The sequence below is a fragment of the Epinephelus fuscoguttatus genome, linkage group LG5, assembly GCF_011397635.1.
Source record: "Epinephelus fuscoguttatus linkage group LG5, E.fuscoguttatus.final_Chr_v1".
In the NCBI taxonomy this organism is placed as follows: domain Eukaryota; kingdom Metazoa; phylum Chordata; class Actinopteri; order Perciformes; family Serranidae; genus Epinephelus; species Epinephelus fuscoguttatus.
Genome location: NC_064756.1, coordinates 11,394,179 through 11,417,224, shown reverse-complemented (window position 1 = coordinate 11,417,224; position 23,046 = coordinate 11,394,179). Strand labels below are relative to the sequence as shown.

General features: G+C 43.1%; 1 protein-coding gene across 4 annotated transcripts in view; it reads right to left on the bottom strand.

Annotated features, from left to right (window-relative positions):
- Positions 1-228: 228 nt before the first annotated feature.
- The window catches only part of ets1 (v-ets avian erythroblastosis virus E26 oncogene homolog 1), a 38,735-nt gene continuing 15,917 nt past the window's right edge, over positions 229-23,046 (bottom strand). For 3 of the 4 annotated variants that reach the window (XM_049576136.1, XM_049576137.1, XM_049576139.1), the window contains 7 exons: positions 12,535-12,654; positions 11,613-11,813; positions 11,251-11,328; positions 10,584-10,829; positions 8,975-9,235; positions 3,911-4,029; positions 229-3,587 (listed from right to left, as the gene is read on the bottom strand). In XM_049576136.1, coding sequence (XP_049432093.1) covers positions 3,372-3,587; positions 3,911-4,029; positions 8,975-9,235; positions 10,584-10,829; positions 11,251-11,328; positions 11,613-11,813; positions 12,535-12,654 — 1,241 coding nt within the window. In that variant the 3' untranslated portion in view covers positions 229-3,371. The remainder of the gene's footprint in view (positions 3,588-3,910; positions 4,030-8,974; positions 9,236-10,583; positions 10,830-11,250; positions 11,329-11,612; positions 11,814-12,534; positions 12,655-23,046) is intronic. The other variant, XM_049576138.1, reaches the window with a different exon arrangement.

Below are 23,046 nucleotides of genomic sequence, written 5' to 3'. Positions count from 1 at the left end.
ACCACAAGATTTCCTGCAGAATAATCATAAAACAAGAAAATGTTGCCATACAAAACTGTAACATTTACTACAGTGATAATATTCATAATGCTTAAATAGTGTAGCAAAATTGTGAAGTATAATAAGAGTATAGTATACTATTATGGCACTATAAATGTCAGTGTTATATAGTATGGTATAATGACAATGTGAATTCATGGCTTGAAACAGTAACACCACACACAAGTATGAAATCTTTGTTCACATATATTTTATAACATTTTGAAGTACATTAAGTACATTTTAGAAATAGAAGCTACAGTTTATAAAACCTTTCCAGCAGAAATCATTGATGGGCCAGCATCAGCCTTTTTTCTCTAGCAGACAGGTCTATTTTCTATATAAAAAAACAAAAAAGAATAAAAAAACAAAAACAGAAACAAATCGCTACATTATTTTGTCCTGCACTACCTTTAAATTCCCATGAAAGCACCAGCTGTCTGCATTTCTTGTCTTTTATAAAATATAAATTATTGAAAAATATTCAAATGTTTGTGAACTAAATACAATAAAAATGATCTCATAACAAAAATACGGAGACACTATAAAATATACAAAAAAACAACATCCAAAACAAAAACAATAATAATAAAAAAAAGGTTTTCCTTCTGAATCCATTCTGAGATATGCATATGCCACAAACTACTGGTGTGTGTATACACTTGCCCGACTAAGATTCATTAATACATAAGACCTGCAGTAGATTGTAATCTGTGACACTTAACGACAGTATATTTTCCTGACAAAATAATTTTCAAAACACTAACATTTTAGGTAACAATGTTTTCTTTGAGCACGATAACCTTATAAAGCCAACCGTACAGATAGTATGATCTTGTGGGGTGAAATAAAATGATAAAAAAATAACTTTTCCGAGGGCACTGACAGTCATTACAGTCATTTAAAAAAAAACAAAAAACTGTAAAGCTCTGTAACATAAAACACTGACATCAGAAAAAGAACCTGAACAAAACAAAACAAAACAAAAAAAAAAACAGTGTTCTGAAACCTGGACAACAACATGCAGGAAAGAAGTACAGTGCAGCTTATTACTAATTAATTTGTTGAATACTTTGTGTCAGATGACGATAATGGGTAAGGGTTGGTGAGTCAGTGCTTGATGATTGTGGCCAAGCTTGTTACCGATTGAACATTATGAACATATCCAGCATCTCTTTTCTTTTCTGCACTCAGGGGGGAAACCCAGATCAGTGAAGGCGTTTCTCTTTCTTCTAAAGCTGTGTGCTTTTCAACATATTAACAAAAGATAAAAGAAAAGTCAACACTTTCCAAGAATGTGAGAGAAGTCTGGTCCCTGTCTTCCGACATTGTGGACGATACCCGAAGCACCGTGGCCAAAGACCTCACATGGGTTTTGGTTATTATTCCTGCTTTGTCTCTTGCTTATTTGTGTAATCTGGGTCTCAATAAAGCATTATGAAATACAATCTGTACAAATAGACATCTCAAAAGCTATTTTCATCCATATGGGTAACATTCAGCCACTGTAAACAATAACATTGTATTCTAAGATGATATTCCACTTTGGCATTTCCCATAAGGCCAGTGCACAGCCACTGTTCCCACTGTTAGATGGAAACTGCTGCCAGTTTGCTCAAATGTAACCAGTGAATCTTTATGCATGTGTTCTGAGCACACTGCACAAGTGTGGGTGGAATGATACATGAGTTACTCACCATGACCTGAGCATTGTTTTGATCATAGATAAGTAACTCACAAACCTACAAAATTAAATACAAATGTCTGCCACTGGTCCGAAATGCCTCTATTTGCAATGAGGTTTCAGCTGCATTCATGCATCCAACCACGCTGGCAGTGGAAAATGAAGTACAAAACCCATGTAATGCAAACCTCTGAGCAGCGCCAACTTGCATCATTTCTGTCCGTCTCTCTGTCGGACCTCACAAGTGATCATCACCTGCAGTCTCCGCAGATTCCTCTCAGTCACCTTCATCTATCCCACGCAACCTCTGATTCTCCCTCGTCAACGTTTTTCTATTGCCTGTCCCTTTTTCCTACACTGTACCTTCACACTACACTGCAGCTGCATCGTTATGGCCAAAATGTACTGCATAATAAAAGAAAATTTGACATTCTTAGGATTCTGTAAAATCACTCCCTCAACTAGTTCACTTATGAATTCATTGTATAGACAGACAGGAGGCTATTCAAACACTACTAAAGCAACACTCACATGGACAGTGAACCGACAAAATTATGCATCTAATCTGCACATTAAACAACTCCTCTCACCGAGGACTCCTGAATTCCCCCACATAGATTGTCTACAGTCTTCTAATACTGGTGGTATATGCAAAAATGCATAAGTTTCAGTCACAATGTGTGTCTCAAACAAGGTGGCAAACATCAACGTAAAGGTGAAAGCGTCAGTTTCAAAAGCAACGGCTGCTTTCAGTTGTCTGTCTATCAGACACTCTTGGTATGAGTAATGTCACCAGGTCCTCAAAACCCTACAAAGCACAGGGCCAGTGTCTATAGTGTTGTCTGATAACAAATCAGCACATTTCAGTTAAAGGCTCCTACAGAACAGATAAACTTGGCATCTAACGTTTGGTTCCACTGTAATACCTTCATTGACAACATAAGAAAAATACTCTTTCCAATATATGCCTGGTAGGTTTACATTGGGTGTTCTCAACATCAATAATATAATACTGGCACAAGCATACACTCCTCAAACAACAGATCAGAAATGACATTTTTTTTTGGTCCAAGCTGAGAATTCTGTCTTTTTGCCAAAGAGAAACAGTGAGCATATATGTAAATATGTCATTATACCTTCCTTAGTTTGGTTTTTACATTTTGGCAACCCCTTTTTTTCTTAGCAGGAACCTTCCGCCTGCTCTACCCCAGCGATGAAATGAATCAATTATTTTGCTCTTTCTCTCTCGCGTCTGTCACACTTTCTGTCTTGGTCCTCTCATCTCCCCACTGTGCTACTTAGGCAGCAGGGAACCTGAACTCTACCCGATAGCGCTCCATCTGCCCCGAGCTGCTAAATAATACCGGTATATAATCACACACGCGCACGCTCACACACACATGCGCGCACACACATCTCAAATGCAACAGGGTATGAATACAGGCTTTTGGCTTGTGCCTTCTTTTTAAAACATGGTCTGAGAGACAGGAGCTTGAAGTTGACAAAGACCACAGTTAGTCATTAAAAACATTTTGGTCCCCCCAGAAAACGGTTTAGCGACTCTATCAAAACAGTTAAGACCACTTTATGAGCCCCAGTCCACGTGTCTCCTTAACTTTTGACTTCACTTCATGTTTCTTCTTCGCTTTCACTCATCCGTATCGGGCTTTACGTCCAACATTGCATGGAGCTCCTCGGGAGTGTACCCCAGCAGGCTTTTTAAGTCACAGACAAAGCGGTAGACGTAGCGTTTCCCCGATGTCTTGTGGATGATATTCTTGTCATAGTAGTAGCGTAGGCCACGGCTCAGCTTCTCATAGTTCATCTTGGGCTTGTTTTTCCTCTTGCCCCACCTCCGAGCAACCTAACAATGCAGGAAATAAACATGTCAATATGTGCCGTAAACAGGTAGCGAATTAGTAAGAGGTTAAAGCCACGTCATAATCATCTACATTTTCAGAACTAAACAATTAGCACTACTTTTTTTTTTTTTTTTTGCATTCATGAGTCATTTTGAAATGAAACACCGATGATGCAAAACCAGCAGCACCTTCCAGAAAGATTGATGGAGCCAAACAAGGCATGGAAAATGTTTTCACACAGGCAAAAGACATCTTGTTCATCTGGCTAGCTACTTAGGACCTCCCAGCATGTGCACCAGTGACCAGCGGAGTCACGACCTCTCACCTCATCTGGGTCAGAAAGCTTGAACTCCCAGCCGTCGCCTGTCCAGCTGATGAAGGACTGGCAAGACTTGTCGGTCAGCAGCTCCAGGAGAAACTGCCACAGCTGGATGGGCCCGCTGCCTGCAGAACAAAGAGGAGAGGGAGAGGGAGAGGGGGTGTGAATTAAAAATAATGATAATAATAATAAAATGAAACACACTGAGAAGACACACTACTGTTGGTGTAGATTTAGTTAGTAAGTGTGAGGCTGGGGCAAAGACGGTCCAGAGTACTGTATGAATACATTAATGCTACACCCAAGAGTGGAAGGATAAGAGGAGGCTGAACATCTCACATCAAAAGGAGGCATATATTGTGTCTCTACTTTGTCTAATTCTGCTATGTACGACAGTGTTAAATATTCATGCCAATTATTCACTTGTGTCTGAGGAGGGACAAAGTAAACCTTCTAATCTGGGTCAGACTGAAGTACAGCAGTGGAACCAAATGTCCTCCGAAATACAAAAGTCCCATTCATCATGTATTCCCTTGTCTGGCAGTTGCCCTGTGCAGTATTTGAATCTAGAGTCTGTGTCTGTATGAGTTCCATACTGATGAAATCACTAGTTTAAAATAAGAGGGGGTGCCTTTAGACCTCAGCAACACATCTTTGGGAGCTGAATGCAGACTGTAGACTGAGTGGTTGCTAAGACATCTGTATGTGTGTATTGGACTGCATTTTTTTTTTATGAATAAGGAGTAATATAATAACCTGTTCAAAGTGAACTTACAACAACTTTATTACATCTCGTAGAAAAAAAAGGAGGGAAAACAGAACCAAAAGAAAAGGGCTGGTCTTGTCTATGAACTAGATTCACTGCAGCACACTTTGATCTTGTGGTTTTTCAGCACATACACCAACCCACCCACTTTTGAGGCTCGCATGTTGAAATCACACCTGCCTATGCAGCACACCGCCTCAGCAAAACTGAAGCTACGCTAAAGTCACCTCTCGAGTGCCTCAGAAAAACCAAATGTACCTTTATACAACACAAACAAAAGCTTTCAGGGAAATAGATGTGTGGGTTGCAGACTTTAAATGGTGCTTGTGGGCTCTCTTTACTCCTGCTAAGGATTGGAGAAGGTGCATGACAACAGCCACCAAGACTTTGGAAAATAAGTGTGCTGCTCAACACTGGGTTTCTTTCAGACAGAAAAGCTTAGGACTCGCATTCCAAGAGTCTGCTACTGTAATAGCGAACCCACATAAGGGTGATACAGTGCCGGTTTACCAGCCCCCTGTGCTCTCACGCCAGAATGTAGGCGACCCTTTGACAAAAAAAAAAAAAAAAAAAAGTTTCCAAAAATATGTTACAAGTCTCCATGTACAATGGGCCTCATTGAAAAAGCATAGTGTGGCAAAAGGGTGGGGGCTTGCATTCACAGCAGAGTTAAGTATCTGACCCACAGGCTGCTAAATGAGTCTGGAGCATGTGCAGCTAAAGCAAGTAGGCTGTGGTGATTGAGGCCACAAGTAAGGACTGATGGATGTTAATGTTAAAAAATTATGACTCAAAAGGTATTCAAACCCCAACGAAACCAGCTAATATGTCATTCTGTTACCAATATTTTACCACTTGAGTAAATCTAGTGGCAATGCAAATAAAGTCTGTGTAAGGACGTAGGGTCTGGGGTCTAGGGGATGTTTTACGCATCAAACACTTGACTTCCTGCACCAATTTATGGTGGATATGTCTTTATTTATTCTAAAGAAAACACAGTATGGGTATACAATTCAAACTCTGAAAACATAACGGACTATAATGCAGTGAGGCATTCTCCTGTAGATTCTCCTGTAGATCAGCTTTTCTCATTCAGTGGTATCCCTGCATTTACCGTGATTTACTCTTCCGTCATTTTTGTGAAGGTATAATCTCTTTAAAAGTGCATGTGGCAGCTATTGACTTATAACACATTCATTTATTTAAAAGGAGCTATATGTAAGAAATCTAAAGCAAATAGTCGTAAAATCCTCCTAATATGTCACAGAGACTAAGGAATAATGTTCATATAACATACTGATCTCACCGACAACAATAGTACAGCCAGAATATTCGCATTTAAAAAAAAATTTACGGTCCACAAATCACATTTATGTTTTGAATTTGTGTTTTGGCCTGTTGTGCCACCCACCGCCATCCACCAGTCACGCAGTCAGTAGAGTCTCAGCATCAGTCACAGTTACGACTGAGCTACAGCAGCACGGCAAGCAGCATTAGCAGTGTCCCAGTACATAGCATTAGCAGTCTCCTCAGCTGTATCCCGGCAGCAGCGTTAGCCGCAGAGAAGCCGGAATTGCTCAAATGGTCCGCTAGAAAACCGAAGATCAAGGACACGGCGACGCGGCACTGCCACGGCAGCCGCCCATGGGCAAACAAATCAGTCTCCAGCGTGCCACTGTCCAGCAACCTCGAATCTGTAGGGGGGGGGGCGACATGACTCGCGGCTGTATTTTGAATTTGAGTGCAGTAACCGTTTTGGCCACATTCTTACATACAGCGCCTTTAACTTTATTCATAAACTCATATGTGTTGTCAAGTTCGAAGAAAGAGAATAAAGACAATTTGGACAAGAAGAAAGCATTATTGATAGGCGCATGCACGTTTTGGGGTCATTTTAGAATCTTTATGCTAGCTTACATTACTTTTTTTATTGTGCAAATTAACCTTTTCGAAGCATTCCTGTTTGTTAACATTTCTGGTTATGCTATCCCTCTGTGCATTTGCATTTTTGTACTTGCGAGACAGGTAGTCTGAGAGAGACAACAAAGTAAAGAGTTCATCGTGTTGTATAGCCGCCTGGTGTTACTGTAGACAGAGGTGTAAATGGCAAATTGTCACAGGAAACCGCTAAGATGACAACTGGAGCTTCACTTATCTCTCTGCAGCCTTATCAGGCCCTCTGTCAAGTGTCACCTGTCACCCCATGACTGAGACAGGAAGCCGAGCAGAGCAAGCTGTCATAAACATCAATTTGGAATCTTACAAATTTTTTTCTTCTTCTTCTTTTTTTTTTTTTTTTTGGTTGTGGTTTCTCTCTCTGTCTTTTCTCGTCTCTCTCCTCTATTTCTTCATCCACCCACACCTACACGCATGGGGATGCACACACGTACACTCAAAAAAAAAAAAAAAAAAAAAAAAAGCTTCCATCTTTGAAGGACTACACTCTCCTAATAACAGCTTGGACTGCATTCTGCTTGACATTTTTTCTCTTTCAGGAAAAGTGGGGTATTTTAACCTGATTTTTTTTTTCATCTTTCCCCTTTTCCGTCGCAAAAAAGCTCAAAGGAAGCACGTTCTCTTTAGCGAGAGTACATCACTATGCAATAGGCTGCACACACTCAACCAGGCTTTCACACACGATCTATCCTGTCGTAACATCTGATGCACATACAAGATTGAATGGAGTCCGAATGCTGGTGTGTACATTTAAAAAGGTTTCCAAAGAAGATATTTCGACATGCTTAGGTTCGCATTTTGATATCATACAGATTTTTGTCAAAGCTCATTATATAAAGGTAGTTGCTGTCATATCAGATGATGCATCATATTTATTTTTATCTATTTATTTGTAGTTTCTTGGTTCACTTGAGTCAATCACGGCACATGGAGCAACACAGCCTCTAATGGCTACTAGAGGGGCTTTTTGGCTCTTCGTTATTCGACTAAGTGTGCATTATGACATCTTCCAACATCATTACAAGTGAATGACTCATTGTTCTGTAAGTGGCTTTTGAACTGATAACCATATAGATGACCGTTTAACTTGTGCATACCAACTTTAGGACAGTCTGTTGAGATCTCATGCATGCATTGTTAGTGATGTTGAGAAATTTGCTTGGATTTCCCCTTTTCAAATGCTGGCAAACTCGCAGCCTTGTGACTATAATTTAAACATGGCTGAAAAAGTCCCAAACACTTTGGTGTGAGAGGCAATTCAGCTGTCCCTGCAATCCAATTTTTAAACAGCAGTGCATGTCATGAAGATCTAAACCGTCTACTGATGACTGCAAAGGTTGTGTATTTTCTTATGCAATACAAGATTTGGAAGACATCCGAACACATCCGCGTAAACTGTTAAAAGTAGTAACAGTTGCCGTCTTTTCATGTACCCTTTTCAGACCAACAGCCATGACAGATGCTAAAATAGTGCATTCGCTTTAGAAGAGGCTGCACATATCTCCACATCTTATTGAGCTTGGAGAACATACGTAAGCCGGCTTTTTGAGCGTGTACAAGTATGAAGATGCCTCATGAGATGAAGAGATTTTGGTTTTTTTTCTCCGGTGCTATGTGTAGGAGCAGGCATAATTTCTATGTTTCAGCGGCGTTGCTAGGACGACCTGGAAAAAATAGGTTGAGATGCGGGCTGCAGATAACAAGGAGGTAGATGAGAAGTGAAGACAGAACAAAAGAGTGCCAGACACACAGAGAGGAGAGAGAGAAAGAGAAGAAGGTACGAGCAAAATCTATTTTGCTTCCTGTAATGTGCATGACTCGGGCTGCCAGGGTAAAAGGTGTTTTTCTTTTTTTTTTGTTCTAAAAGCACACATCACACATCTGGGGCTTTTGCAGAGCATCAACAAGTGTGTTATAGCGGCACTGAATCTTATTCCTTATGAGACTTCAAGTCTACTGATGGCATACAGACACACCAATATGATGCTTTCACTTTACCTCTTACCATGTTTAGGCTCACTTGCATATGTATAGTTAATAATAATATGATTATATATGAGTGAATAATATACTTCTACATAATGTTACATTCTATAAGTATTAAAATTAATGACAGATGGATTCTTTTTATGTGTACCTGTGTCACAGCCCTGGGATTGTGCATGCTTGCCAGCTTACCGGCACACCTCAGTGGAACAGAGCTTTGATTAATGTTGCTGGTTACTCTTGCTTTCCCTGCTTTGACATTTAAAAAATGTCTGCTGTGAGAGAGGTCTATAAAAAGCTCCAGCACTTTTCGACTCTGTATAAAATTATAATGTATAAACTTTGGCCTTTAGACATCTTACCTGTGTATCCTGCCAGTGCAGCCGCTGGGATGACGGGTTTATCCTTGCTGAGGTCTGAGCGCTCCCTCACATAGTCTTTGAAAGTGCCCTTGGGCTTGTGGCTATGCAAGGCAGTAGGGTAGTCTTCTGAGTCAAAGCTGTCGTACGAAGGTACCCGCTGCAGGCTGCTGAATGAGGACTGGCTGCTCCACGACTGGGTCAATCGGTCGCAGCTCTCGAAACTCTCGATGCTCTCGAAGGAGTCCTGGCCGCCGAGCTTACCTGAGAGGGTAGCAGCAAGAGAAAGAGAGAAATAAAATTGTCACAAAGGAGCAAACTGTAAATTTTATAGCATATTACATTATTAACTCTCCAAGAGAGGTTAAATTTGTATTATGTCTGACTTTCTCACTCTGCTTTTCCTTAAAAAAATGTTGTTTTAATGTGATACTTAAGTGCATAAGAATGTTAATTGTTATTGCACGTTTGTAGAATCTGACAAAGGAGAAACATTTATAAAAGTGACATAAACAACACCTTAGCAGTAAATTATGTTCCTTCTCACTAAGCTATATTGTGCTGTACGGCGCCACATCTCTCTCCATTTCACACCTCATTTCCCTTTTACAACCACCATTTGGATTTGATTTTAAATGGAAGACAATCTCACAAATTGCCTTGCTATTTTTGGCCTTGGGAAAGATAAGAGGAGCCTTTCAATGGCGAGTCATTATCAAATGACAGATAATGCAGCCCCTCGATTGATGCCGAAATCTTCAACTGCTGAAATTGAAGCCACATGTGGACATCAGTTGTGCAGCAAAATACTTTCCCATGTCGAGAGGGCACAACGCAACGCTCGAAAAGCTTGGTATGTGTGATGCATGAGGATTGGACCTCATACCTTGCAGGCAAATGCTTGAAGCACTGGCAAGGAGGCTTACATAGTGTACATGGCACATGCTATTCATTTATACAGCTGCGGATTTGTGAGAAGAAAATCCTAGCTTTATGGCTATAAATGTAAACCATGCTGCTAATTCCTCTGTAAACTATCACTGGGAGAGAAAACAAGCCTGCGCATTCAGAAAAGCAAACAGTTTCATGAGAAAACCCCCATGCGCGCTAGCTGAGGATGACACCTCTATCTCCTTACCCAGAAGTTGAGGAAAAGAGGCCAACAGCAACAAGAAAGAAAACAAAAACTTTCTTGAAGATTACACCACTTGAACTGTTTTACATAAAGGACGGGCGGCGAGAAGAGAACACGTTGTGGCTTTGGTTCGTGTATCACACTGACAAAAACAATAGAGTTTCCCAACCCAGTCTAGAGTGTATGAGGCGGGTTTGCTTAAACCACAAACCAACCAGAGGGCCTGCTTTTCTTCTCTTCTAATACATGCACGCTGATGTGGCATGACAAGATTCTGGTAGCCTCAGCACAATCACACGCACATTGACACCCACGCAAGAAGCATTTACATGCACTCACACACGCATGTGGACACATTTATCACAACAGTCAATCCAAACAGACTGTTGATTAAAACAGAAATGCATCACATTCTTCCCTGCAACGCTCTGCTTAAACCTCAGCTATACTTCTCATATCTGGTGTGTGACCCCTCACCTCTGCTAAGGCGTCCCACACACATGTTGTCAGGGGATACCACCTCCTGCTTGACAGTGAAGTAGTCTGCTTGCAGCGGGTTGAGGGGCGTGTCCCGTAGGATGACAGAAGGGTATTCACTCTCATACTTGAGCGTCAGCAGTTCCTCCGAGCTGATGGGATGAAGTGTCTGGTAAGACTCTGTGATGAAGCCGGGCTCTGAGTATTCAGAAGGAGGGACACATTGAGCATGCTCAACACCGTAGCCTGGAGACACAAAGGGAAATGAGTGTGGATAGAAAGCAGAGATGGAAAGCAAGGAGCAAAGCAGAGGAGGAAGATCAATCTTAGGAGAGCGGAGTCATTATCCATCTTGTGCTGAACTGCTGCCCAAATGCTTTGTGTGAACAGTCCATAACAAAACACAGCTCTGAGTACATGAGATGAGTTTTACATTTGAGGCGAGATTATCGATTAGACATGTACCTAACTTTAGCAAAAACCTACAGTGATTATTCCCTATGATTTGCAGTCAACGCACAGAGACATCTAAATCCAAATGTTGAATTGGAAAAGATCAATTGTTCTCTTTTATTCACAACACTAAACCCCTCCTCTTTTTCCATTCAGATTTCAGGCACACATCTCATGCTATTACACAGAGTGATTGAGTGTGATGAGTACTTACTGACAAAGTAGTCTGAGGTATAACGGGATTCCTGGAAGTTGGAGGTCAGTCCATTGATGGGGTAATGCTTTGCATCCTCTTCATGAAAAATAGATAGAGAACGAGCGTCAGTGACCTCGCCATTGATTTCACGTATCGTGTAACTGCATCCAGCATTATCAAAAATTAATGACATGAGCTAAATTGCGTCTTCCTGTTTGGCTTCTGTTACTATAGCAAATACCAACAGCATTCTAAATAGGTGCGAGCAGTGATGTCACCCAGTGTGGTGAGAGTTCTACCCACATTCTCTGTGTAGGCTTCTAATACTATCTAATGATGCAAAAAAGTATGATAAACAGTCAACATGAATGTGGCCTCACCTTTCTGAAGCATTTCTAAATGTTCCCAAAGGATGTCACCCACAAAGTCAGGTGCTAAGTCCAGGAAGCGCTCCTTCCCCATCGCACACAAACTGGCTCCATTCATGCAGAATTTGTCAAAGTCAACATTCTTCAGACTGAACTCGTTCACTGTCCATGTTAGCCACTCAGCCACGTGGTTTTCTGTCCACTGTCTGGGATCTGAAGAGGATCACAATTGTTATATTCACTGTTTCACTGTTCACATTTATACAATGTGTTGAATCCTCCTGTTGAAGTTACATGATGTGTATTCAGACTGAGGTGCTTATACTAAACGTGCGCTATGAGCTGCCACACATTCTGTTGTATGCTCCGTTTTCACTGTGAGAAAACTCCTATCTCTGGTTATGCCACCAACTTTCACACCGCCTCTGTGGTAAATATATCTACCCATAGCAAGTCAATCAAAAACAAACAGGGACTCAGCAGTGGATGTAAACAGCTGTGGTAATGACAAGCCCAAACCATGGTTTGCAGATATAGTGCGATTACACAGACAGATACTGTTGAGCCCTGCTGCTTCCAAACAGCATGACGAGCCTCTGGTCGGCATCCATTTAAGAAGCTAACTCATTATTTTACTGTCTGTGTCTAGATTCTCTGGATACTGCAGTCAGACAGTCTGCCTGGACTGAAATGTATGTAATGTAAGGCCACTTGTGGAATAACTGGGTGTCTCCCTGTTTTCTGTCCTTCTAAGAGATGCCTTGACTGACTGATCTAAAGCAGGCTATAATGTGAAGTGATCTAATGAGTGTGCATGCCTGACATGTGAGACTGTGAGGTGTTTCTAGGGCTCATGCTTTCCTGATAAGATTTCCTTTTCCCAACAAAAATGTTAACAGGGGTTAATAAGAATACAAGCAGCTGACAGTCTTACCTTTGGGAATACCCAGCCGCTGCTGTTCTTTCGTGAAGCCACTGAAGGTGGCCTTCAGAGCCTGGGACATCATCTCTTTACTTCCTGGAGTTAGCAAGGGCACATCTCCACACTCCGGATCTGCCAATCACAAATGACAAAGACCATTGATTATGATGCTACTTTGAGAAGTATCAATATCTATTTCATTTGGGATTGCAATTACTAATACGCTAATATTATATACTGCTTTAATTGGTATTGACAGCCTGAGCTACGGCAATGCATCCTGTATTGTATTTCATGCTGATAAAGCTTACTGAATGGAAAATTAAATTGAGACAGAGAAGGGGGCGGGAAAGACGGACTTGTGAATGTGGTTCAGTTAGATATTCACGCAGACACACACACATATGCCCCCTACCCCACATACACACACACACACACACACACACACACACACACACACACAAACAAAATCAACAGTTGTATCTGACCGTGATCAACAACACGGCTCAACAATTACATCCCGTCTAGACAGTCACTGTCTCCGCATCAGATCCAATCTATTTAAACAGGAGCTGTCACACTGCTGGATCTGAACTGCTTACAAATGGAGGTAACACTGCACGTGCACTACTATTGCATTATGAGACACGTGTGCAGGTTTCACTAACCGGAGTAGCACCCATAGAGTTTCATGCACTGAGTGGAGACGGTTCAGAATATGTCACACATGTGGCTTTCAACTCCTTTTTTGTATGTTTTGTTTTGTTTTTATTACAACTGACTACAGTTTCTGGTATTCCAGGCAGGGTCCTATACGGCAAATCCCACTAGCCTGGCACTCTGCATTAAAATAAACACACAAGTTTATTTGCAAATACTACAAACACTAACCGCTGCCCCACACACACATCCTGGGTGGGAGAGCAGTGCCTGGTGCCCATCAGTGACACCGTGACCCCTGCTAGCCCTCCTACCATGCTGCCCTTACACAGTGGGCCTACTGTCACCGGACCGAGCATGAGGTCAAACATTCTGAGAGGTCGAGGGTCGAGGGATGAGGTGATGATGTCACCGCGGCTGCTGGCGGGTGGCTAGGAGAGTTGGGGGTGGGCTGTCTCAAGGGTCTCAGTCACACACTAGACTTACTGTTCTCTGCTCACAGCCAGTGGGCACCCAGTTCTGAACAGAGCTCCCTTTGATGGCTTTAAACAGTGCCTGATGACTTGCACTGATCTAATTAGACTGACCAAGCTGCAGAAGTGTGGGACGAGGGGGCAAAGCAGGGGAAATGATAAGAGGAGAAGGGGAGAGACCCTGGGGCCACTAACACTAGAATAGACTAAAAACTAATCTGGCCTAGACTCAACAAATGACTTGTAGATCATAAAAAGGGCCCTTATAGGAATCCAATTAACTGACATGCCTTTATCATTCATTCTACAAAGCGCCCACACTCATTTGCACAACAAAGACAGACATATATCATGATCTGTTAGAGTCTGCAGCATGACATAAAAGCATTATCTTATCTAATCAATTTGGGGGGTAAAGTGCGTGAGGCAAAACTTGAACATCTTGGGGCGTTAAGGTGCACATAAAATCAAGAGTTCAATCGGGCTTTGATTTTTGCAGCATGTCTTTCCCTTTAGCTCATCCCTCTTGTCTGTCTCCGTTGCGCGTCAATTAAAACCATTAAAAACCAGATCACAAAAGGCATGTCCCGAAGGCAAAACCATGATGAGGGAAAAGTTGTGTCACTCCTCTCACAGCGCCACCATACGTCGGACCCAGATGTTCTGGCATCTCCACTGGCTTGGCGGTTATATCTGCCAGCAGTACACTGGGGCAACATACAGTTCATGCTTGTTTTCACCACTCGCTGACGTCTCGACCTCGTCTGGAATGCACAGCAGCTGTCCCTCCTTCGCCCATGTAACCAATGTCTGTCTGGCTGTTTGTAAAATTAGGTCTCCCAGTTTCTTTTTTCTCTCTTTGGCTCTTGTTTTTCCCTCTCTTTAAAGAAAGAAACCTCACAACCAGCCCAAGACAGAGGACAGACAAGAGCTCTTTGGTTCTTCATGTGATTCAATTAGGCCTGTAATAATATATTGCTCTCTGTTACACTGGTGAACAAACAGAAAGTTGTTTATTCAAGTTGGAAGAAGAGGCAAGGTAGAAGAGCTGAGAATAAACATTGTTTTACAGGCTCACATAAGACCTCAGTTTAACTATTGTCAGACGCATTTCGCACATCAAAATAAACTGTGCAGTTTCACAATGAAAGTAAGACCTGAGCGAACTGTCTTTGTGTACAAGTTGCCCCTGACAGCAGGGTTGACTAGGCCTCTGCTGAGCTCATTTCTCTTTTAAGTAGTGTTGGTAGTGCAAAAACCTACATGTTGCAAACGGCTGCAAACTGAGATGGGACTGGGGCTCAGACAGTCTGCGCTTTGATGTGAAGGCAGGGGCAAAATGTGGCAGTTTATTTAAGCTGGATCGAGTGGAGTTTGTCTGCACTTTCGAACCACTTACGCCCCTCCCTCTCCATCGCTTTTATCAACCCGGCCCCAGCCTGCGCTTGCCCACACAGACTTGAATCCACTTTAGCACTAAATCCTCCATCAAAGACATTCAACACCATCGTGCATGAGAACTACCATTAGGCACTCTAAGGAGAGAAATATGTGAACCATGATTATAGAGCAAATTAAAATGTGAACTGCAATTTGTGTGATTTCTATTGTGTTTTATTTTGATTACTCATTTCTCCTATAAAAATGAGTCTGAAGTGGGTTTTTGTTTACCATGTTGCAAAAATTCAAAGCACAACAAATATCTTCTAAGTTTAGACTGGCCACAGTGCAACAATCTACAAAGACAAACTGCACTTTCAACAAAACCTTCCTAATAGGATGTTGTTATATCTAGGCACGTTGCAGTGTTGCATTTTTGTGAATTGAAATCTCAAAGACATGAAGCAGAGGGCACAGCCAGGCTGAAAGGCAAACAAAAGACCTAAAAGTGCAATGATAATAGCACAGCCTCCATGGTGAGTGATCCATATGAAAGTTATCTGCGGCAGAGCTAATGTACAGTGTGCATCCATTAGCGAAAGAGAGGCAAGCTTGGATCTAGCCAATCTCTAGTAAATGATGAAGTCCTGATAGGATTTCAATGCCTGCGAGTCCCATTAGATACAGAATGGTCAGTGTGTATTGAGAGTTAGAGCATCCACAAGTCATCACTTTCCACATTAGACGGTGTGGGTCTGTCCGCAAAATGAGTCCCATCCACTTAGCTCACGAAATGTGGGAGTGGGTGTAAATCACAGGCAACATTATGGCATTTTGCTAACAAGAGTAAAAAGAGTGTCTGGGGTGAAAAGTATGAAATGAAACCAATTTCTGCTAATGATGTAGAAGGAACAATAAGTCCATCTATTCTAAGATTTACTGATGAAGTGAGACTGATGTTTAGTCTGCATGTACAGTAAAAGGTATTGATTAGCCACTCAGCTCTTGCCATGATATGAGTAATGGACAGGCTGCAGAGTGCGACGACCAGATTTCCCCCCAAGGGATTCTCACTGACAGACTGTGCACCTTCACTGGCCTGCCCCTACGACCAAGCCCCCAACCTTAGATGGAGGTTCTGTTCGGCACCTTAGGCTGTTAAACTCTCACATGAACACACATACACACACATGAACTAAATTAGCAGCCTTCTTCGCCTGTGCGCCAGAGCGTGGGCGTGAAATTGGGATTCTTGCGAGTGGGGCCAAAGTCTATGGGGCTGGAACAAGCAGGGCTGGGCAGGGCAGGGCAGGGGAAGATAACAAGGGAGCATCCCGGGTGGGTGAGGGGTGACTGAGTCGGGGGGGGGGGGGGGGTGAGTCACCAGCCTGTAATATGAACCCATCACAGAACAAGAGAACCAGGGGTGGGCACGGCAGGGAGAGAGAGGGAGACAGAAGAATGAATGGGAGGTCTCATAATGCTCCCTCTCTTCTCCTTGTCTCTGGAGTGACATCACAGTGGGATCAGTGCCATCTCCAGCCTCTGGCGGAGACTTGCTTCATTCATAAAGCCTGGGCTGCTGCCTCCTCTCAGAATGATGCAACGATACAAGCAAAGCAGGCAACCAGACCCAACAAATAATGGACAATATGCTTTCCATCATGCGATTGAGCTATAAATAGCCCTATAGAGTTTATCCAGTGAGTGGGTGTGTGTTGGCGTGAGGAAAAGAGAGTCGTCAGTGATTTAAAAAAAAAAAAAATAGGATGACATCAAAAAGGCTATTCAGAGCTGAGCTTTTTAAATGTTAAACACTTTAGGGTCAAATGGTCATTTATTTATATGAGTGTCAAAGCATCATGTCTCCCTCTCTATGCCCCTCTGTGGCAGAGTGTATGGTGGGCTTTATTTAAATCAGCAAAAGAGTCCATTTCCTGTGGCTAAGTTGCCACTTCCTGTGGGAAGTGAGGTGAGCTGTAGGTTCAGGTGAGGGTCATACCCTTCCTGAATATTCCAACATGCATACAGGTACATGTCAGTGGGGTCATGACACAGTGCAGAGAAAAAGGGAGGAAGTCTTGGCTACTTGCCAAGGGCTTATAATCGTCTCTTTAAGGCAGACCAGTCTACCCACAGCAGACCAGAGGTGACAGTAGTATCTGAGAGAGCCTTTGATGGAGATCTGTATCTGAACCCCTGGTCTGAGAATGCAGGGTCATAAACCCGACTAACATGAAGGGGGCCCATTCAGCACCACGGGGTGATAAAGTGGTGGCTGAGGGCTGCAGTGGAGCAAGAGGAGGAGGACGGGGTGGCAGTCTGGTTTTGAGAGGGCCGCTTGTTCAGCCAGCCGCCCCGCTGTTTAGATTTCCATCCCAATGCCAGGGACCAGGAATAGATGAGCAGGCCTGGCTCAAGCCAAACTGAAGAAGCCAGACCCGACCTAGACCCAGGCCTACTGCAGCACAGGACAGTGTTAACTGCAAGAGATCCAATGCACAAACCAGTACCATCCCATCATCACAGACAACAGTGCTGAAACACTAGTTTTATTCTTAGGTCTCTGCCACTGGCTTCTGGCTGCCCTCCTGAAGCGCAAGCCTGTGGTGGTGTAAAGCAGCTGTACGGGACGAGGCCACTACTGCTGACATCTGTCTTTGGCCATGAAGCTAGAGTCGTCCAGGATCATCACCACCACAGACATACTGGCTACTGAAGCAGACAATAAGTGAGACTAATACCCCATAGCTGCCTTGCCGTCTTTCTTTCCTCCACTCCCTCCATCTCTGAAATCATATTAGCTTGTGATGTAAAAGTGCATTAACTCTACTGTTTATGCCAAAGTCTCAGCGCTTGATATGACATTACCTCCGAGTTTGAAATGATACGCGCCATCGCCAACAGACGCTAAACATATTTTTGCTAAAAGCTTGATGGAAATTCTCTCCTTTCCAGAAGAACGAGGGAAACAGAGACGAGGCGCTTTCAGCAGGATTTGGCTCCATGTTGCTTATTTAACTGCCTACAAGCCTTGTTGCTCTGTGATCTTTAACAGTGAGAAAAGGCCTGTTTTTTTGGGTATGCTTCAAGTATTAATGGTTGAGCAACAGTAATGTATTTCTTACAACAGCCCATTGCACAACTTTCAAGTTCTCTATTACTTTGAGGATAATATTGGGGGAAAAACCCAGCATGCACTACAGCACTACACAAACAGAAGCGATCTGACAAATCTCACACAACTTGCAGGTTTTCCATGACCTCCATACATGTTAAATATTTATAATGAAAGTACTACTTAGTCCAAAAGGATCTGACTGTCTTGTTTTATCCACCAGTGTTAGGCATGATGGCGAGAAAAGGGAACTGACAGGCGAGCACAGCACTGCAGAGTGCAGGTGGTGCTAGCTTAGCTGTATCCAGGCTAGCTGCCTCCCAGGCTCCGTCCCTGTTGTAAACACACAGGGGATGCTCTGGGGGAACTGTTTAGGCGTTAAACCAAACACACGACATATCTGACAAACAGTTTACTCTCTGTGTTGCATTTTTTCCACAAAACATTGTGCCTGCCCCATTTTTAGTCCAAACTGATACATTCCACAACCAGGTTCCTGATATAAGTGTGAATTATGTGGCACAGCCACACATTCACGCACACACAGCGATGGAATTGTTCGCCATTCAACGGTTCTTTTGTGCAAAGCATACACATGTAGGTCTTGTAGTGGCTGGATTTGATTATATAATCAAACATATATAAGTGCTTGTTGCTTGTTTGAAGGCAAGCTATGGGCAACAGATGGATACTTGATAAATAAATTCCCCCCAGACCGCAGTGTTTTCATGTTGCGTGCCTCACATTCCACCTCTGTTTTACAATCGCTAATGTGCTTCTCACAGCTTTCTTGTTTTCCTCTAATGCGACCAAAAATGACTTGTGGTCTGAGTGGCAAAATGGTTTCAGCTCAAGATGATGAATTATCCTTCTATTTTAGGCTCAGCGTAGGCTCCATAGCTAATAGAAGCATAAAACATCAAACATTTGGCAACATCTCCTTTTTCTTTATCTTTTTTAAGATATGGGTGTTGTTTTTCATGACGCTGTGAAGCACCTCAGCTTTGGCTGACTTGGCTGCTTAAAAAAATGTTAACTGCGGTTTGATAACTGGAAAGTTACAACTCAGTGTTTTGCAATAGGAGATGGAAGTGATTTCAAATGCATGCGCATATCATCGCAGATGTGTAACTCATGATCACCTTGTGTTCTTTATCTGCCTCTCTCAGTTTCTCTTTTTTTCACTCAGGCACACACTCACACAAACATAAGCACACACAGACAGACCATGACTCACTCCATCAAAGAATGACTGGACTTCAGGGGATATCGTGCTGCTTCAACTGACAATGTGACTGGTCATGATGAAAGCAGTGACCATATCTTGTAAAATTCCTGCTCAGTGACTCAAAATTTGTCACAGTTACTCTGTAACTATGTGTAGAACAAACATGTTATGGGCAACAAACAGAGCACCTCTAATGAGCATTTCTGTGAAGCCAAAAGATCATTTTCCACCAACACAATGGCATTTCTGAAACTGACTGCTGCCAAAGTCAAGTTCTCATTATGTTCTGAATATGTGGGCCTACAGCAGATGTTATCAGAAAGGGCAACTCACTTCAATGTGTAAAACATGTAGATACGAGGGAGCTCAGGCTAGGCAGACAATGGAATCCAGCTGCGTCTACTCTCATAGTTAAACTCCAGAGGCAGTCTAAAAACTTACACAGAGTCCCATTCCTCGACCTCCTCCATGGCTGCCAGAACACATGTGCCTCCCATTTGACTGCGTCACTGAGGCCCAGCTCATCATGAGCGCCACTGAGTCGCACCTACACAGCAGAGCCAGCCACCCACGTAAACACACCCTGCTTTATCTTCTTTTGCTTTGGCAGGCCAATCAATCAATACAGGTCTGATGCTGTAGGTCTGATACACACAAAGTCTGCGGCTGTGCCCCATTTGTTCACCTGATTACAAAAGCAGCACACAACGCATGCTGACTCCAAAAACAGGTGGTGTGCAGCGAACGCAGACAAAACAGAAAACAAGGGAAGAAAATCTGGAACATACACTGAACAAAATGAGTGACATGGCCTCGTTGAGGACAGCTGAACATCCGTGGTGAAAAAAAAAAAACCTGCTGCCTTTCAGGACAGTAGACTGATTCTCAAAGCAGGCATGTTTCTAAACCAGCTCAGTTTCCATCCCATTATAGGAAACACAGCTCCTAAATGTGGAACCATAAAACAGAAACAGCAACAGAGCAAGAGGACAAAAAAAGTTCTAAAGCATTCAGGACAATGTTGAGATGCGTGGGAGGTTGTGGAACCATTTTGAGGCAGCTTCAGGCCAGTTCGGGTTCACAGCCAGACTGGTAATGTAGGCCTGTGGTGGCAGAAACCAGTAAGCGAGCCAAGCAGACGCGCAGTCGGACAGCCAGTGGCGTGTGGTGCAGCAGGCGTCTATTGCCATGACTCAGGGATTACAAGCAAGGAATGACTGGTGATGGGACAAAGTGCACTCCCCAGGAACTCACTACACACCACATCAAGGTGTCGTGAGAGAAACCCATGTGGCTAACAGAAAGACACTGGAAACAGAGGAAGAAAGGGAAAGGAGGGGGAGGAACACTTAAGGAGGAATTGTGCGAGTGGGCGGGTGGATGATTGAAAAAGAGTTGTCTGTTACAAAAAAGCTTGCTAATGCTTTACTTCCCCAGCCAAGGAACATATTTTCCTTTGTTTTGGTTGTTGGCTTTTTGTGGAATGCAAGTAAAACGAGAAGCTGTTGAAGACTGATCGCGAGGAGAAGTGCTCCAATCATTCTGATCTCTAAGTCTTGTTTAGCTTAACAAGGACTATTCTCAACCATCATATCGGCCACACCTTGGAAGGCCTTTCTTCTTCCATCCCTCAAACACCCACCCCCTCTCTCTTACACACACACACACCATATGCTTACTATTTAGCAGACTGCTGTATCTGGTGCTAACACGCCTTGCTTTATGACTAAGCTTTATAAGCAAAGATTAAGGCGTGTAGTCACCAGGGAAGCGTCGAGATAGGACCCACGCAGTATAATGGTTTTATGTTTATATGGGCAACACAGCAGATGACGGGCTGAATGAAGGAGCAATGAATGAAATGCCAACCGAATGGAAGGGGGGGGGTAACTGGATGTAACAAAGTGGCATCACTGAGAAACGCGGGAAAGAAAGAAAAACAAGGTCACTGTGGAAACTCACAGCTACTTCACAGGTATCCGCCCAGTCTGATGACATCTCTGACCAGCACAGGGACGCCCATTGAGCAAGCTGGTATCAGCTACCTTCTAGGCACAGACATGGCCTGGTCAAACACTAACTAATGACATTTGGGTGTTGAAGAGAACACTGGACTTACTAATCAAATTTTGATCCTGCTAACCATATCGTCCTCAGTTTGACACGGCGCACATCAGATGAAAAAACGGACCGGTCTGCTCTGTTTGGCCCGATTCACTGACAGACCACATCAAGAGAAGCCTGGATCACCCAAACAGTGTTTGCACAGCTGCCAGGCAGCCACGCACACTCAAACATTGGCATATATTACACTGCGCTACTGAAGGAGTGCTGACACAAACACACCGAAGCAAAAACCTGAGGCTTATGTAACACCCTCTGTTCTGACGAATGCTGCCCCTCTCCGCACCCTACCAACATGGGAGGCACCTTGGAAAAAAAATAAAAAAATCAGTGAAGCTTTTCTAAGAGTCATCCGTGTGGCATGGCCTGTATGCATAGTGCATGTGGTTGCGCTGAAAGGAGATGCCTTATAAGGGCTCTTAAAAGAAGCACCAGGCACGCCAGTTACAACAAACAGCAGAGTTTTTGATCAGATAAAAAGTGAGCCTCCCACTCAAGCTCCCACTATGCCTCTATGCATGCCACCCAGCAGGGCATGCTCACAAACATGCCTGTCAGTCAGTGAACCCTGACACTTCAGGCCTGATGAACAGTGAGAGAAAGCAAAAGGGAGACGACTCACTCAAGTCCAAAGCGGACAGCTCTTTGTAATGTAAATGATTGACGACTCTCAGGAATATTAAATCTATACTTGGGTAACCTCAGAACAATGTTACATGAGTATACCTTGACACTCAAAAAGAACTTAAGCTACACAAGAGCACTTGCACTTTCATGTATGTATTTCATAATCAAACACCTTCCCGGTTAAGCAATGCCCTCACTATCTTTCAAAGCTCATTTCTGTGTTACTGACAGTTTTGTTATGGCTACATGATGCCTTCAATAATAAGCTATCATAGTCTGGGTTACATAGATGTAAGTATGCTGTGTCAGGAATTGACTACCATTACTGAACAGAGGAATAAAAGCTTTGTGGAACTTTACATGTCTTGTTTGGGTGCACCTCTGACCCTGGCACAGTGTGAGCGTTAAAAGGAATTATCTCCACTGGAGGGAGAGAGATGGAGGACAGGCCTTGGGTAAGCTGAGACCGGCAGCACTTCCATTGCAAAGAAAAACAAACAATATAGCAAGGTGGGTAGAAGCCACTTAAGCCGGTTAGTGGGGTATGCATGTATGTACATTATGTGGTTGCAGGTGTCTGGAGAAAGGAAAAAAAAAGACTGTTGTTACCACAGTGCCATAGCTCTGAGCTTGCTTGTGAAAAGCCGAGCAGCCATGCCCACTGGGACAGCTGCTGCTTTCTCAAATCCAACAAATCAACAAATGCATTCTGGCTTTGTATGTAGCACTTGTGTCTGTAAGCAAAGAGTCTGTCGTGGGCCTTTACATGCTTGCAATGCTGAACATCACTGTTGTGTCTTGTTAAGATCAGGAGCAGCCTTGGACAGTGGTAGTACTCTTATCTCGTAGGCATGGTAATAACAAGGAGTGAACAGAACAGCGTGTCTGTGTGTGTGTGTGTGTGTGTGTGTGTG